General features: G+C 53.7%; 2 protein-coding genes across 2 annotated transcripts; one reads left to right on the top strand and one right to left on the bottom strand.

Moving 5' to 3' along the window:
• Positions 1–2,151: 2,151 nt before the first annotated feature.
• Positions 2,152–6,527, top strand: IRF7 (interferon regulatory factor 7). The gene is made up of 11 exons (XM_069017044.1): positions 2,152–2,402; positions 2,490–2,652; positions 2,984–3,146; positions 3,228–3,310; positions 3,488–3,533; positions 3,640–3,741; positions 3,815–4,012; positions 4,163–4,288; positions 4,415–4,795; positions 4,949–5,067; positions 5,778–6,527. The coding sequence occupies exons 1-11, from the start codon at positions 2,380–2,382 to the stop codon at positions 5,922–5,924; spliced, it is 1,551 nt and encodes a 516-aa protein (XP_068873145.1). The 5' UTR covers positions 2,152–2,379; the 3' UTR covers positions 5,925–6,527.
• On the bottom strand, positions 6,420–14,420 carry LOC138112047 (malignant fibrous histiocytoma-amplified sequence 1 homolog). Its single transcript, XM_069018735.1, has 11 exons — positions 14,402–14,420; positions 12,532–13,411; positions 11,640–11,931; positions 11,151–11,337; positions 10,038–10,228; positions 9,460–9,947; positions 8,119–8,276; positions 7,455–7,614; positions 6,924–6,994; positions 6,717–6,823; positions 6,420–6,507 (listed from the first exon to the last, which is right to left on the bottom strand). The coding sequence occupies exons 1-11, from the start codon at positions 14,418–14,420 to the stop codon at positions 6,490–6,492; spliced, it is 2,571 nt and encodes an 856-aa protein (XP_068874836.1). The 3' UTR covers positions 6,420–6,489.
• Positions 14,421–16,110: the final 1,690 nt, after the last annotated feature.

Consider the following 16,110-nt stretch of genomic DNA (forward strand, 5'->3'; position numbering starts at 1 on the left):
TTCCTCCTGAAATCTCTTCTTCCACCGTGCAGGAGCTGGTGACCTAAATTAGGCTGATGTCCCTGGAGTCAGCAGGACCTGGGAAGGTGGCAGGGGATAGTGGCTGTGGCTGCACAGGGTCCTGCTTGCAAAAAGAAAAAAAAAAAGTTTAAAATGGGAGAATTCCCATCAGATTAATTAATCATCTATTAACTGAAACCTCTCTGCATTGATTGCAGCATTGAGGAATGAAAGTAAATAAACACGCCTCTGCTCCCCTCCCCGAGGGTGCCGCTTGTCCCTGGGGCAGGAGCCATCAGCCAGCACCACTCCTTGTTCTTCCCACCTGTTCCTCTGGCAGAGGGTCCTCCACCCACCCTGGGCCCTTTCCAGTCGTACCTTGTCCATGTCAGCCTTGTCCCTTGCTCCCACCCTGACCTGGCTCTCCTGGCTCCTCTTTGGGTTTCACAGTGTTCACAGCCCTTAAATTCATTTTGCTAGATCTGCCAAATGCCCCTGTCCTGGGTTCAGGTGCTTGGGTCAGTTTTGGTTTGTGGAATTCCCTGGGACAGAAGGATGAAATTTCCTAAAACCCTGGGGGGAAATTCCTGCAAAACAAAAGGAAAAATCCTGGCAACCAAAAGGGGAATTCCTGGAACACAAAGGGAAACCATCCTGGAAAGCTAAATATCCTGGATCACAAAGGGGAAATTTTCTGTAAGACAATGTAGGAATTTCCATGTGATGACTTGGGGTAAGTCCTTGAAAGCAAAGGGGGAAATATTCTGGGAATTTGTAGAAAGTAATGGGGAAATTTCATACAAGGCTATGGGGGGGGGGGGGGGTAGCCTAGAAATAAAAGGAGGGAAATTCCAAGAAAGCAAGAAGGAAATTTCCTCAAATACCTGGGAAATTCCTGAAAAGCAGAAGTGCCATTTTTGAAGAAAGTAACAGTGATATTTCCTAGAGAGGAAATTTCCCAGAATGCAAAGGAGGAATTGGTGGATAGCAAAAGGGGAGCTGCCTGGAGAGGATGAATGATATTTCTTGGGAAATAATGTCTTGCTTCCCAGTGTCAGGAAAATCCACAAATGCCAGAGGTTTGTGTCCAAAAAGGAGACAGAGGAGTCCTGCTGCTTTATTCGAATAAAGGGAGGGAGTCCACCGGGGCACACAGCTGCGGGGTTTTCTCTCTTGGGCTGTCTGCTGTACCCCGAAGCTCCGAGGTTCAGGCTTGTGCAGACCCGTGTCTGTGTCAGGAGCCAAGCTCTGTGGGCTCTGCAACAAACCTGCTGCCCAGATTTAGGAGAGACATGAGGACGCATGTCAAAGACGTGAACACCCACATCTTCAGCCATCCAATTGTTTTTGAAGACGTGAGCTTTCCTCTCACCAGGGAGTAACAGTCATGGGGAAATTTCCTAGGAAAGCAATGGAGATCCTCTAAGCAGAGGGAAAAATCGTAGACAGGAATGGAGGACTCTAGAGAGCAACAAAGCCATTTCCCAGGAAACAAGGAGGACATAGCCTCAAAGTGACTGGGAAATTTTCTGGAAAGCACCAGGGGATTTTTTAGGAAGTGGGAAACTTCCTGGTAAACAAAAGGCAGTGTTCTGAAAAACTCTCCATGTAAAGTGCCTAGTAAACAGTAGGGACTTCCTGGAAAGAAGAAATTTCCTCAAAAACAAGCGGCACATTGGGGAAGAGCTGTAGTCCCGTGCCTCAGCCCCACTGACCCCTCCACCCCTTCCTGGTCCTTGGGTAAGGAACTCGAAAAACCTCTCAGAGTGTTTGGGTTGTTTTGACTGCTCCCCGCAGAGCTCAGAGGGCTCAGGGAAGAGCGGGACGGGCGCTGTTGCTGCCCGTGATCCTCCTCCTGTGGTGGGCATGGGCTGGTTCGCCTCTGCTTCGGTGCCGAGAGCTGCCCGCAGCACTTCGGCCTTTATGGGTTGGTAAGTTTTGGCAGCACGGCCTTAGCGTGCAAGCCAAGGCAGCCAGGAGAAGGAGGATTGAAATAAACATCTGCACGTGGCTGGGGGTTTCCAGCCCCGGGAAGCCCCGGCGGGAGCGGGTGCGGCTGACCCCCTGCGCTCCGGATGTCCCACGCTCAGCTTGAGGTCCGGTTTTTTATTTTAATTATTGCTACTCTGGGGAGGAGCTTGCGCGGGGCTGCGCAGCGGCGTCTCCGCAGCCGGAGCATCCCGCGGGCGCTCCCGGGAGCGGCGGCACCGCCCCGCCGCGGGAGCAGCGGCAGTTTCACTTTCGGAAGGGACACGTGATTTCCAGGAAAACGAGAGGGGCGGATAAAGGATCGGGCAGGAGGCGGCCGTCCCCGCGTTGAGGTCACCGCCCGGCGCGGTACGGCACGGCACGGCACGGCAGCTCTGCGGAACGGGCACCATGGCAGCGCCGGAGAAGGAGGGGTAAGCGGCGCCCAGCACCCCCGGCCCTCCCCGGGTCGCCGTCCCCGGGTGGCCCCGGCCCTCCCGGTGACAGTCCCGCGCCCGCAGGGAAGCCCAGAAGCTGCGGTTCGGGCAGTGGCTGCTGAACGCCATCAGCAGCGGGAGCTACCGGGGGCTGTGCTGGATCGACCCTGGCCATACCACATTTCGCGTCCCCTGGAAACACAACGCCAGGAAGGACATCACCAGCAGTGACGTGGAGGTCTTCAAGGTGGGTGGGATGAGTATCACCAGCAGCGACTTGGAGATCCTCAAGATGGGCAGGGTGGGGGTCACCAGCAGCAGCCTCTGGGTCTTCAAGGTGTGGGGGATGGGGTTGATCCGTAGTACACTCAAGGTTTTCCAGGTAGGAGGGTTCGAGTGACCAGCGGCACCCTCAGGGTCCTCAAGAGGGGTAGGATAGGATGGTGACCAGCAGCAAGTTGAGGTCTTCAGCGTGGGTGGGATGTGGGAGCTGGGAAGGTGGGGGAAGATCAGTCATCCCTGGAAGCCTCCATGCTCATGGAGCCAAGGACCCCATGCTCACCCCCCTGCACCCCCAGGCCTGGGCAAAGGTCAGTGGGCGGTATGAGGAAGGCTCCGAGGACCCGGCCAAGTGGAAGACCAACTTCCGCTGTGCCCTGAGCAGCACCCAGATGTTCAAGCTGGAAGATGACCATTCCAAGCGTGGTGATGATCCACACAAGGTCTTCTCCGTTATCTCAGGTGAGCCTCGCCCCAAGGAGGGGTTGTGTTGGGTGGGGTGAGAGATCTCAGGACCTCCCACTCCTGGTGCTCTCCTTTCAGCCACCCTCCAGCACAGCAAGGAGGGAGATTCCAGCATTCCTAAACCTGTGGTGGACCAGCAGCCAGCACAACAGCAGCTCCAGGTAGCTGGGTGGGCACAGCAGGCCAGGGGCATCCCTGCTGCCACTCGAAGGCATTTCAACTTCATGTCCTTAGGGTGCTCCCAAGCTGCAACCCAGCACCTGGCCAAAATACGGGCTGGGGGAAGTTGGGTGCCTGGCAACCACAGCACTAAGATCCCAATCTGCTTCCCTTTCCAGCTGGAGCATGACTCCCAAGACATGGCCTCAGCAATCGCTGTCCCAGGTAAGCACTAGTCTCACACTTTTTTTTTGGGGAGGACACCCTGCTAGGCTCAGCTGGGGCTGCTTTTGTGGCTGTGAGATATCCCACCCACTGTGCTCCCCCTTAGGACCTACTGACCCACAGCTCTCGATTCTGGAGGAGCTGCTGCAGCAGTGTGACATCTCCCCCCGTGACCTTGGCTCGCTGGCCCAGTCCTGGGTGCCCACAGGTGAGACCAGCCCTGCTCACGGGGTACAGAGTGGGTGGCTGCCTGGGTGGGTGACCCCAGCACCTTCCCACAGGTGGTTTCCCTGCAGGGGACAGTCCCCACCAGGATGTCATGCTCCAGCCTCACCAGGACGCCCTGCTCCAGCTTTATGCAGACCCCAGCCAAAACAACTGCTTCCCTCCCACGACATTTCCACAATGGGTTCCCCCGGTGGAGCAGCCCACCTTGGACACCTACCACCCACCGGGCCTCATGCCACCAGAAGCGACAGGTGGGTGCTGTGCAGCAGGATCCGGCCCTGGCTGTGGGAATGCCATAAGGGAGTGGGAAGAGGCTGGGGTGCTGCCATGGGGACCCCATGCCAAAGCAGCCCCCACTCTGCTGCATCCCGAATGGTGATGCTGCTCGTCTCCCGCTGCAGGGGCCATGCCACTGCCGTGCCACCTGACAGAGGGCACGGTCCCCACGCAGTACCCAGCGGAGGCAACGTTCTTCGTGCCTGCTGCCAGCCCTGTGCCACAGCCACGGCTGCTGCTGGATAACACAGGTGAGGGTTATTAATAGCTATAAATAATTATTACAATTATTAACACTAAATATGCTTGGGGGGTGCTTTGGAGAGGCAGAACGTTTCAGTTTGGAGGATGCAGCTGCTGATCACTTCCTGGTGCAGATGGCATCGTCTCCATCCTGGATGTCACCATCTACTACCGGGGGAAGGAGTTCCACCGGGAGGTGGTTGGGGGCAGCCACTGCCTGCTGACATACCAGCCCCCCAGTCTGCCGGAGGCCCCGTGCCCCTGGCACGTGGTGCGCTTCCCCAGCCCCGCCAGCATGGCCGACAGCAAGCAGCGGCGCCTCACCGAGGAGCTGCTGGGCGTCGCGGGGCTGCAGCTGGAGCAACGCGCCTACAAGGTCTTTGCCACCCGCCGGGAGAAGTGCAAGGTGTTCTGGGCCTTGTCCCAGCAGCTCGAGGGGGTCGAGGAGCCCCCACCCAACCTGCTCTGCCGGGACCAGGAAACACCCATCTTTGACTTCCATGAGTTTTGCACAGGTGGGTAGGGGTGGCACACTGTTGCCCCTATGTTATTTCCTGCCCAGCCTGGTTCTGGGGCTCAAGGGAGCCAGCCCCAGGATGTTACAAGCATCCAAACCCTCCCAGTCCCACCAGGCTCACCCCAAAACTGAGCCCTGTTTTGCCTCACAGAGCTGAGGGACTTCCGCAATGGCCAAAGGCAGCGATCCCCTGACTTCACCATCTACCTCTGCTTTGGGCAGGCCTTCTCCAAGACCAGGCCTAAGGAGTCCAAGCTCATCCTGGTCAAGGTGCAGTAGCCAAAACCCACCACTATCCCACTGCTGCCCAGGGAAGGGGAGAGACTCATGGAGGCCAGGGGAGCTGGGACTCTGGGTACCTGAGGAGGGGGATCCTCGAGGTCAAGGTGGGTGGGAAATGGAGGGTCTGGGTGCCTGAAGAGGGACCCTTGGGGACTGAGGCAGATGGGATTCTGGGTGCCTAGGGATGGGGACTCCCTGGTGATGAAGAGGTGATGGAGTTTCCTCAGGGACTGGGTAGCGACAGCCTCAGGGGCCAGGGGAGGTGAGTGCTTGGGTGGACAAGAAGGGAGACCCTCAGTGTGGGGTTTGGGAACCCTCAGGATATGGGGCAGATGGATATCTGGATACCCAAGGAGGGGGGACCTGGGGGGCTGAGAGAGATGGGGGAACTGAGTGACAGGGGAGGGGACCCTTGGAGACATGGGTGGCTGTGTGACCAGGGAGGGGACCCTTGGGGACCGGGGGAAACATGGAGCGAGGGTGAACAGCTGCCTGGGCTAGAGGACACTTGGGGTCTGGGTGGGATGGTGTGGAAGGCAGCTGCCCAGGGACAGGGACCCTCAGGGTTTGGGGGAGACAAAGGGTGCCCCAGACATCTCCTCCCTGCACTCCAGGAGAACAGGGCTATGCAGGGTGTTGCAGCCACATCGGGCAGCTGCCCCTAACTTGCCCCCAACCCCAATGTTTTGCCGCTGCAGGTGGTGCCCAAGTTCTGCGAGTATTACTACGAGCAGGTGCTGCAGGAGGGAGCCTCCTCCCTCGACAGCCACACCCTCAGCCTGCAGCTCTCCAACTCCTTCGACCTCATGGAGCTCATCGAGCAGTACAACATGCAGCTGGGCTGACCCCTCGTGCCCCACTCCCCATGGCCCTGGCACAGGCAGCAGGACCACTGGGCATCCCAGCCTCTGCAAACCAGCACCCCCCAGCCCAAGGACAGCTTCACTGACCAGTCCTGGAGCTCACACGTTGCTTTTCCCCTCCATCAGCTGCTAGTATGTTTTTGTGGAGTGTGGTAATTTACAGATTTATTTTCTTAATTTTTCCAAGTTAAAATATGTATGCATAGAAACGTAGTTCGCTCTTGCTGCTGTTGCCTGGACACCTGCCTCTGCTATCAGTCTGAAATCTTCGCTACCCCCTTTACCCCCAAAACCACCAGGGTCCGTGCCCAGCCTTGTCTCAGCAAAGTCCCTGCTGGCAGGGGCGGGTTGGTATCAGAGAGCTTATCAGTGCCTTCTTCCCTTTAAATTTCAGTAGATGAGGTGACTTCCCACACCTGAAGGGATGCATTTATCAATGCATTTATTTCCACGCATTAAGGCTACAAACATGACTTGCAAGCAGAATGTGTTGAGGACAGCCTGGCTTTTGCTAAACAAAAGTACTTCGGTGAGCACTGGCCTGGAGTCACTCAATGGAGATGTTCTGGAAAAATAAGGCAGTAACTACAACATGAAGCACCCAGACCTCAGCTCAGAGGTGCAGAAGGGGTGGTATCTCAGGGCGGAGTGTGGAAACCAGAGGGCTGCCTGAAGATGGGGTGTGCCCTCCCCAGGCTGCAAGCAATTGCATCCCCTTGATTCAGGAGCCTGACCATCTGGTCCCTGGGCAAGAGGAGGTGGCAGTGTTCTTACCTGCCTAGTGACCTGGATGCTGCTAGGTCCAAACGTGGTGGTCCCGTAGCTTGTCACGTAATAGTGAGCAGAGGGCTGTGCCAGGGGCTCCTCCAGCTGCCTGGGTACTGTGGGAATGGGACACCCTTAGCACCCCAGTTCCAGGAAACCCTCAGCCCTCTTTCCCCTGAGTGCTGTTGTGGCACTAACTCAGGACACTGGGCTCACCTTTGGGCAGGAGCAGCTCTGCACCAAAACGGTGCCCACACGTTCCACAGGTTTTAATGTCTTCCTTTGTCCTGTGGAGGAAAAAGCCCGGGAGAGAAGGAGCAGGAGCTGCCCTCAGCACTCCCCATGGAAGACGATGCCAAGGCAGTGGAAGAGGCTTGCTCTTCCCACCCTGACCAGCTGCAACTGGTGGGACAACCACTGCCCTCCCGGGTGCCTGAGCACCTTCAGCTCTTCATGAAACAGGGACATGTGGGCATGTGTCCAGAGTGACCATCATGTGCCTGAGCCCCAGAGTCTCAGCTGCTTCACCTTTCTCTCCATGCTCTAATTTCCCACACCAGAAAGTGCTAACACCACGTGGGACATGAGCTGCTATGGAGAGAGCTGCTATGGGAGAAGGACACTGTAGTGCCAGTGAATTTCATTACTAATTTCACGTGGCTTTTAGAAGATGACCAGCCCCACCAGCATTGCAGTAGTTACCACCCAGGTCCTGCCCTCGCTTGGAGGGGCACAGCATGTACATACATGGCACCTGCACCATCCATGTCCGGCCAGAGGAACTCTGCGGGACAGCCGGACGTTCGGCAGGGAGTCTTCACACACACATGCAGCCCCGGCCACTCCTCAGCGAGCTTCTGGATGATGAGCACAACTGCCACGAGGAAGTCCCAGGCAAACTGGAACCCTTCCAGCAAAAGGAGAATGTCGTGCTTGCTGACAGCCCCCAGCCACAGCAGCCCAGGAGATGCTGTGGGGACCCACACATCACTTCCAGCTCACGGCCTCAACTGTTGGACCAGCTCCATTTCTCCAGTTAACCAAGCTACCATAAGGAATTTAACGGTATGTTGGAAGAGCTCCCCAACTTGGGTGGCCCCTTTACTTATCTCTTGAAGACCCAGCCTTAGACTGTACTCGGCTGGGGCCTTCTGGGCAAGGATGACCCATCTGCTCCATGACAAGAATGAAAACTTGACTTTCCATTTTTATGTGATACCTCTAAAGGAGTCCTGAACAGAATTGCATGGAGAAAGAGGAAATCTGTAAGTGGACTGCTGGTGGAGCCAGGCCAGACTAGGATATGTGGCAGAGGCTTCTTGGACACTTCCCAGAGGGCTGGAGGTGGCAGGGGTGGAGCTCAGGAGAGACATGGAGTTGGGAGTCATGAAATATGGATCAGGGATCTTACCTGTCCTTTCTGATGGCTTTCTGCAGCAGAGCTCCAGGTAGCTGTAGGCCCTCTGGTTATTCTCTTTGATCAGCAGAGGTTTGCCATTGCATACAAGCAGGCAGGTCACCTTCGCCACCCAGTGCGTGGAATAGAAGGAGCAAGCTTTCACCAGGAACCTGCGAGGAGATTGCCCATGGCTTTCACCACTTTCCTCCTAGCTTATCTCTAATGTTGCAAGAAAGTGTGGCACCAGGTGGACTTGAAAATATGAGCTGAGCTTCAGTAAGAACAGAGGCAGACACCAAATGAAGACCCCTACTGAAAGCTCAAGCAGCAGGAGCAGCCTCTTAAGCCAAGAGATCCTTCCAGAGTTGGCCATCTTGTCCTGGTTTTATCTGGGATGGGGTTAATTTTCTTCCTAGTAGCTGGTACAGTGCTGTGCTTTGGATTTAGGATGAGAATGATGTGGATAACACACTGATGTTTTAGTTGCTGCTGAGCAGGGCTTACACCAAGTCAAAGACTCTTCAGGTTCTCAGGCTGCCCTGCCAGCGCGGAGGCTGGGGGTGCACAAGAAGCTGGGAGGGGACACAGCCAGAACAGCTGACCCCAAATGACCAAAGGGTTATCCCACAGCTGGTAGCATCACTCTCAGCATATAAACCTTGGGGAAAGCTGACTGGGGGACCACTGCTTGGGAACAGGCTAGGCATGAGTTGGTTAGTGCTGAACAATTGTTTTTTTACTTGCACCACTTGTTCTTCTTGGGTTTAATTTCTCTCTTTGCTGATTTCCTTTGCATTACAATATTATTATCACTATTACTGTTATAATTTATTTCAACTATTCAACTATTAAACTGTCTTAATCTCAACCCATGAGTTTTCTCACTTTTCTGATTCTCTCCCCAGTCCAGCCAGGGAGGGTGAGTGAGTGGCTCTGTGGTGCCTGGTTGCCGGTTGGGGTTTAACCACACCACCGTCAGATAAAACTCTAGACACAAGTCCAGAAAACCAGAAGTTCCAAAAACTGGTATAGTTCCAACACCCATAGAAACGAGAACATTCTCAGGTGGGACTGTGAGACCTCTGCCTGCCTGGATGGGCACAGATTAGCCAAACACATTCCCCCCCTCCCCGATGAAAGGTGGACTAGAAGGAGCGTGGCCGTTGCTCACGTCCAGGCAGCGAACATCACAAGGGTTCACCCAGGGCCCCACACATGTGTAGCACAGCTGAAAAGCCATCCTGGTATCTTGGCTCCCAGGCTTAGGCCAAGGGCTTGCTGAGAGTCATCCTGGTACTGCACCGAGCAAACTCAATCCCACAACCTCACTGATGGCTGGAAACCAGTGCTTACCTCTGGAAGAAGCCCTCAGGGATTTCGGGTGAGAAGTAGGCACGGATGTGGAGGTCCTCGGGGTGATCTCCTCCCCACACCTCAGACACTTCCTCTGTCTGGTTCAGATAGGTTGGGAACAAGTACCAGGACTCGTCTTGGCTCCGTGTTGTCTCCCATGGCTTTCCAGGCACAAACTCCCTGGCCTGCGGGTTGAGCACTTCGGTGTGCTTCACCTCCAGGCAGAGCTCAAAGTGCTCCAGGAGGCTGAAGAGCTTCCCTCTCCCTCTGTGAGGCCTGTGTCCCATGATTTCCTCAAAGACATCCCACATCCCTTCTGAACAGAGCTGGTGCTTCACCAAGGCACGCACAGCCTGGTGGCACAGCATTGCCTTTGACTTGAAGGTCCACACCCAGTTGGCTCTGTCTCTGATGGTGGCGTGTTCCCCAATCAGCGTCTCCACAGAGATGCTCTCGAGCTGCTGGACGAGGCGGTACCGCACCAGGAGCTGCACGGGAAGAGAAGGAGAGGTGAGGTGGCAGTGAGAGGAGCGCAGCATGGACTCTGCAGAGGAGATGGTCCTGATCCCCAGGCTCACCTTGAACATCGTTATTAAAAAGGTAGGCTGGAGAAAGACGGTGCTTTCCAAGTGCTTGATTTCCTCATACCACACGACGAGCCCAATGCGGTGGAGGTACCGCAAGACGTCCTGGAGGAGCTCTCTGCCCAGGCTGGCCAGGTGCTTGTGCTGGGAGAGTTTGCTGAGTAGGTACTGGAGGTCCATCATGCCTAGAGGGAGATGCAGGAGCTCAGCATGCATCTCAGACACAGCATTCCAAGGTAGATGCTTCAGAGAGCCAACAAACACTAGCAGCATCCCACATCACCTATGCCATCCCTGGGGAAGTAACTAGGATCAGAGTGATGCTCTGTGACTGTGACCAAAAATGCTCTGCCTCTCCTCAGCTGTCCCACTGCCACCCTGCAGCCCCCACAGCCTTGCTTTGGCTCAGTAGTGGCAACAGCCTGCCAGAACTTTCTGAGAAACGAGGCTAACACTGGGGGTTTTTTATTATTATTGTTTGAGGAAGCAGGTTTGTTTCCAGCCAGAAAACCTCAGATTGCCAGTTAAACCTCAGACTGACATTCAGCAATGCAGAGAGACAGGCAACAAAGTCTGGCTTATCTCCACAGAAGAAAAGCATCTGCTCCTCGTTCTCCAATCCTGCAGTGGCCAGGGGGGGCAGAGATGTCACTGGGAACTGGTGGTGTTCGTACCTGCTTTGGGTACATAAGCAAGAGGCTGGAGCTGTCTGCTAATCCCGGTAAGTCGCAGGAGACATGGAAAAGGGTCTAGGGAAAGGTAGGGGCCATTAAATAAAGTTAGCAGGATGTAGATTTGAAAACCACACGGAAGCATTAAAGCTGTGGAGCCCTGCAAGGTTTTTTAATTGCTTATGCAGGGAAAAGAGGAGAAAGCAAAACATCACTGGAAAGCAAGGAACCAGACAGCATGGCCTGTTCAGGCCTGCTCAGTATTAATGCTGCAAGGTCTTCAGCAGCAACCCCACTGCCACACAAACAGGGCCAGAAGGTGCAGCAAGCACTGGACAGCCCATCCCAAATTCAGGACAGCACTGGAGAGAGCCTGTCCCAGGCACGGGACAGAAGCTCCTCTCAGAAAGGTGTGGCAGGGTTGCAGACCACTCACCATGGTCTGCCACCTCCTCGCTCCGTGCAATATCCACGATGGCAGCTTCCACCTGCCTGTAGACGGGCGGCAGCACTCGGAAGACCTCGGGGAAGAGCTCCTCATTCTTCACGTGCTCCAAAATAGTGGCCTCGAGCTTTTTGATGTCATGGTGATCCGTGCAGTTGATAGCAACTAAATTTAAGATCTGGAAAAGAGGAAGCACATACCTGACAAAACTACACCCAGAGAAGTCTTTTAGCTTGTGAGGACCTAATGCCCATGAGGTCACTCAGGGTGGAACACACCACTAGCTCAGCTTCAGGTCACAGCCCTGCACACCCCTGCAGGTCACAGCTAGGGGTTACCATGTCCACCCCAGCCTGGGGAGGGGCTGCAGTAGTGGCCTGATGCACTTGCACCAGACCACCTTAGCCAGTAGCACCCTGGGCTGCCAGAGACAACAGGGTGACCTCAGCCAGCCAGAACCCAGGACAATCTCAGCCCTACGGTTAATGTGCAGCTCTCCATCTCTTTCAGCCTCTCCCACTGGTCCACGTAAAACTTGGGCTCCTCACTGCCCTCCAGGTTGTTGATGAAGTGAGCAAGGTTGCTTTTTCTCTCTGCCAGCATGGCTGTGATCCTGGCCATGATGTCATGTGTCTTCTCTGCTACCTCCTGCTCCTGGCAGCAGTCCACATGGGTTCCCACAGGAAGCACCACCGAGTTTGGCACTCGCATGGACAGGTTGTTGATCCAGAAACCAACAAGCTCCTTGAAAGTTTTGTCATTAGTTTGGTACCTGGGGAGGGAGAAAAAGAAAATCCCAAATTCACATCTTACCCTCTGGATCTCCAGCCAACCTCCACCAGTGCAGGCCTGACCACACACTCCGTGCTGTCCCAGGAGCTCGCTGGAGAAGAGCTCAGAACTCAGAAGCTGACATGGACTGTATCCAAGCTCATCCTTCAGTTCCCCATCCTTAAGCTATGGGGTATAGCAGAGTCAATCCCTGCTGTGAATGGGAGCATCCCTCTGTAGCACAAAACCCAAGCCTGATGCTCCCTCCATGTTCAGGGAACACCACAGGATATAGAAGGGATTGTAGGGATTTGCTTTTTGCAGAGAGCAAGTCTGTTCAGAAGGGGTTCAGTTGTCACGTAAGGAGTTGGTGCTTATTCAACCCCTCCAAACAGAGGCCTTTGGCAAGGTGATGACACACCTGGTGGATTAAAAGATTGATCTGCAAAAAGGGGGAGGGGGAGAGCCAGCTATGCCAGTGGTGCAAAGACCAGGCCTCAAGGCCCAATGGAAATGGTGTGAATTCGTGCAGTGCAAAGTTTCCCCAGCTCCTTTTTAGTTTCCCTGGTCTACTTGGAATCCAAACCAGCTAAGCACTTACATGTGAAGATTGATGACAAGGATGACGAGCGCCTGTGGGGTGATGAACACGTGGTGAGTCACGTAGTATTCCAGCTGGCCGGCAAAGTCCCAGAAGAGAAACGTGAAGTCCTTGATCTGGAACTCACTGATCTCTATGCCAACTGTTCGTTCTTCCTTGGGAACCAGTTTGGATTGCCCTTGCTTCAGGCTTCTGCAGATGGTGGACTTCCCCGCCAGTGAAGCCCCCAAGAACAGGGTCTTGACCCTCTTGTCCTCCTGCCCCAAACCATGCTGAAGCTGGTTGAAGTAATTTTGGATCTGCTGAATGCCACCAGCACACACTTCACTGGGTGGCTCCCGGAGGGGATTCCCACTGGCCTTAAACACTTTCAGGGATTGTCCCTGGAAGAGCTCCTTGGGGAGCTGGCGAAGGGCATTATTCTGCACATGGAACTCCTGTAAGTGTGCCAGCTGCAGGACAGGCTGCGGGAAGGTCCGGAACAGGTTGTTGGAGATGTTGAGGTACTGAAGGCTGCCTTGACAAGCTGCCAGGTCCCTGGGGAGGGCACAGAGACGATTGTTGTTCAGCCGCAAGTGCTTAAGCCTGGGGAGATGGGAGAAAACTCCCTCTGGGATGATCCGGATTTGGTTCTGATTCAGCTCAAGCCTCTCCAAACAGACCAGGCTCTGGATTTCACTGGGGAAATCCACAAACTCATTCTTGGACAGTATCAGCTTCTTGAGGTTGCAAAGCTTAGAAATGCCGGTGATGCTCCTGAGCTTGTTCCTGTCGAGGTCAAGGCTCTCCAGCATGGAATTGCTCAGGACTGCAGGCGGGAGCACACGCAGCCTCTGGGTAGAGAGATTCACTTCACGAAATCTGTCCTCCTGCTCCTGACCTGGACATATGGGACAGGGAAGGTGGTTAAAAGAGACTTTGATGCTTTGGAATGCAGACCATTCTTTCTTTTTTTTTTTTTTGCATGACTTTGGGATTATTTTGGCCAGCAAGAAAAAGCAGAGGAGCTGGTTGAATACTGCAACCACAATTACTGCTTGACCAGTCCCTGTGTCCTCCCAAGAGAGGAACTGAAGCTGAGGATCTTGGCTGGGACTGAAGACACAGGAACAGTTCCCATCAGATGCTGACCCGCAGCCCAAGTGTCACCTTAACAGATTTGTTCTCATGCTTTGAGCCCTGCAAGAGCTCCAGGCACAGATGCATCTACCCCAAAACTGGGAGTTTTCTAATCCCAGCAGTAGGCTGGGCGGGCAGAGCCGATGTCAGGACAGCTACTTCCCAAATAAGTCGCCCAGCCCACTCAGCTCTTGACCACAGCTCCACGGATGCACTCACTGAGGCCAGGGCCAGCGAGTTCAGACACTTCCTCTTTCACATCCTCTCCCCTCCAGATGACGCTGTGATTCCCTGCAGAGATGCTCCCAGCCCTCGGAGACTGGGGGAATAACACAGGGACGGTGGGGTTCCCCAAAGGACAGGGCACACAGGCAGGGACTCAGTGATGGCTGAGAACATCCCCAAACAGAGGGTACCCTGTTTAGAGCAGAGAGATCTGCAGGCAAGGAGAGCGCCAGCAGGATGGGGATCACATGATACCAAAGCAAAACATGGTTAGATTTGCTTTCCTCTCTCGTTTCACTTCCTCCCGTGACACCAAGCATGGCATCCCCTTATGCAATGCACCCCGCTCAGGACTGACTCATCATCATTTCTCAGCATCACCACTGAAACGTGGGACATGCTCCAAGCCCAGCAGGAAAGCAAGCCTTTGCCCTCTCCCAAATGCCCAGTCTCTCCATGAGGGACAAGCCAAAGGACTCCCACCACCACTGACCCAGAGCAGTGAAGAGCCAGGGCAGCTACTCACAGGCTCTGGGCTGGGCCATGACCCTGCAGCGTGGCACCACCTGGATCCTCCGGGCACTCGCCTCCCCTTTCGCTTCCTCCTCTTGTGTCACTCCCACCTCCCTGCGCTCTGCCAGGGAACCCCACCCTCTCTTTCTCCATCCAACCTCAGAGCAGCTCTCAAGAACCCAAGCACCTCTGGCCAGATGGTAGGGCCAGGGTTATGTCCCAAAAACAGTACTGAAGGTCACCTCTGAGACAAACACGGTGGCAAAACACTTCCTGAGTCAAATTCCTGGTGCAGCATCCCTCCCTGCCTGTGCTGAACGACCTTTTGGCATCACCCCTCTTGCACAGGAATGAAAGGACACTAACAAGAGGTTATACTGTTACCAAACTACTGCCTATATTGAATAAGTAAGATTTCTTCCCTTAAAGACGCAGCAGCATCTGATCCAAGAGGGTCAACCAGAAAGGAAAAAAAAAAAGGCAAGTAGTATACACAGTATACTAGAAAAACTGTTTTCTAGAACATACCAGAAGAGGCATTTTTAGGTATGTTTCTCATTGCCTCTCCCAGGAGGCAGCTTAGAATGTGATAATTTAATTTTAATGGCAGACAGAATGAAAGAACGAGTATTGTTGTTCATGTTCACTTCAGCAGAAAGCACATGCAGAAGGTGTAGTTTTCAGTCTCAGCAGACTGCAGGTGCAGAGGTAACAAATTTTAACAGGCCTTACAGTGCAGGCACTCCTAATACACCCTGCAACAGGCTGTTATCTTTACTGCCAGTTCAAGGGCAACATTAAACCAGAATTTGAAGCAGTGAAACTGCTCAAGGAATGAAACAGACTGATACTGTCTTCCTAGTAAACAGTGTAGTTGCTTCTATTATTTGGTCAAGACTTGTTTTTCACACCACCTACCTTTTTTCACTCATACAGACAGGTTATGGCAGAATTGCTCCTCTGACATCTTCAGAGGTATCCAATTTCCACCCTAAGTGTATGCACAACTAGATCACATTCTCTCATTCTTGTGCCAACAGTGCCATAAGTTTCTGAATTTTTATTTTGTCCAGAAATCTATCAGCAGTGTTTGTATTCACAACCCCATACCCATATTCCAGGTATGTATTCTAGCTACAAGTTCAGCTTGAAAACTACAGCTTCTCTGCCAGCTCTTCTTCTGCAGTCAGTACCGTGTCTTTTCCAAAAATCTTCAAAGCCACTCCAAAGTTACCACTTCCTTATCATCCAGCCAGGCTGCACTTCCATAGAGGAAGCATACAGAACCAAGGAAGATTAACTCCAAAATGCTCAGGATTCATCCATAAACACTCCTCTAGCACAGTGAATGATGAGAGTGAAGCACTGTGCCAGTCCATACACTACTGGTATATAGGCTTGTTTTGTTTAAATAGTAAAAAAATAAACCCTCCAAACCAGTTCCCGTGAAGGGAAAGTCAGTTTTTGAGTTGTAACTTACTGGTTTTCTCTTCAATTTCTCTGTGAAACATCTCCTCCCTAGCAGGGTTTGATGGGGAATGATTCAAGTCAGATTCAAGGGTACTGAATATCATTTAAGGGCCTGTATTTCAGACGGTCACTTAAAAGATCTGGTGCTCTGCAGCACCTGCAGGCAAGGAGCTTTGCTAAAGCAATCAAGATGAAGTCAGACTGTGTGCTGGACTCCTTTGATTCTTGACAGGAAAACCAGTTCTCCTGCAG

Source organism: Aphelocoma coerulescens, chromosome 5, assembly GCF_041296385.1.
Source record: "Aphelocoma coerulescens isolate FSJ_1873_10779 chromosome 5, UR_Acoe_1.0, whole genome shotgun sequence".
Taxonomy (NCBI): domain Eukaryota; kingdom Metazoa; phylum Chordata; class Aves; order Passeriformes; family Corvidae; genus Aphelocoma; species Aphelocoma coerulescens.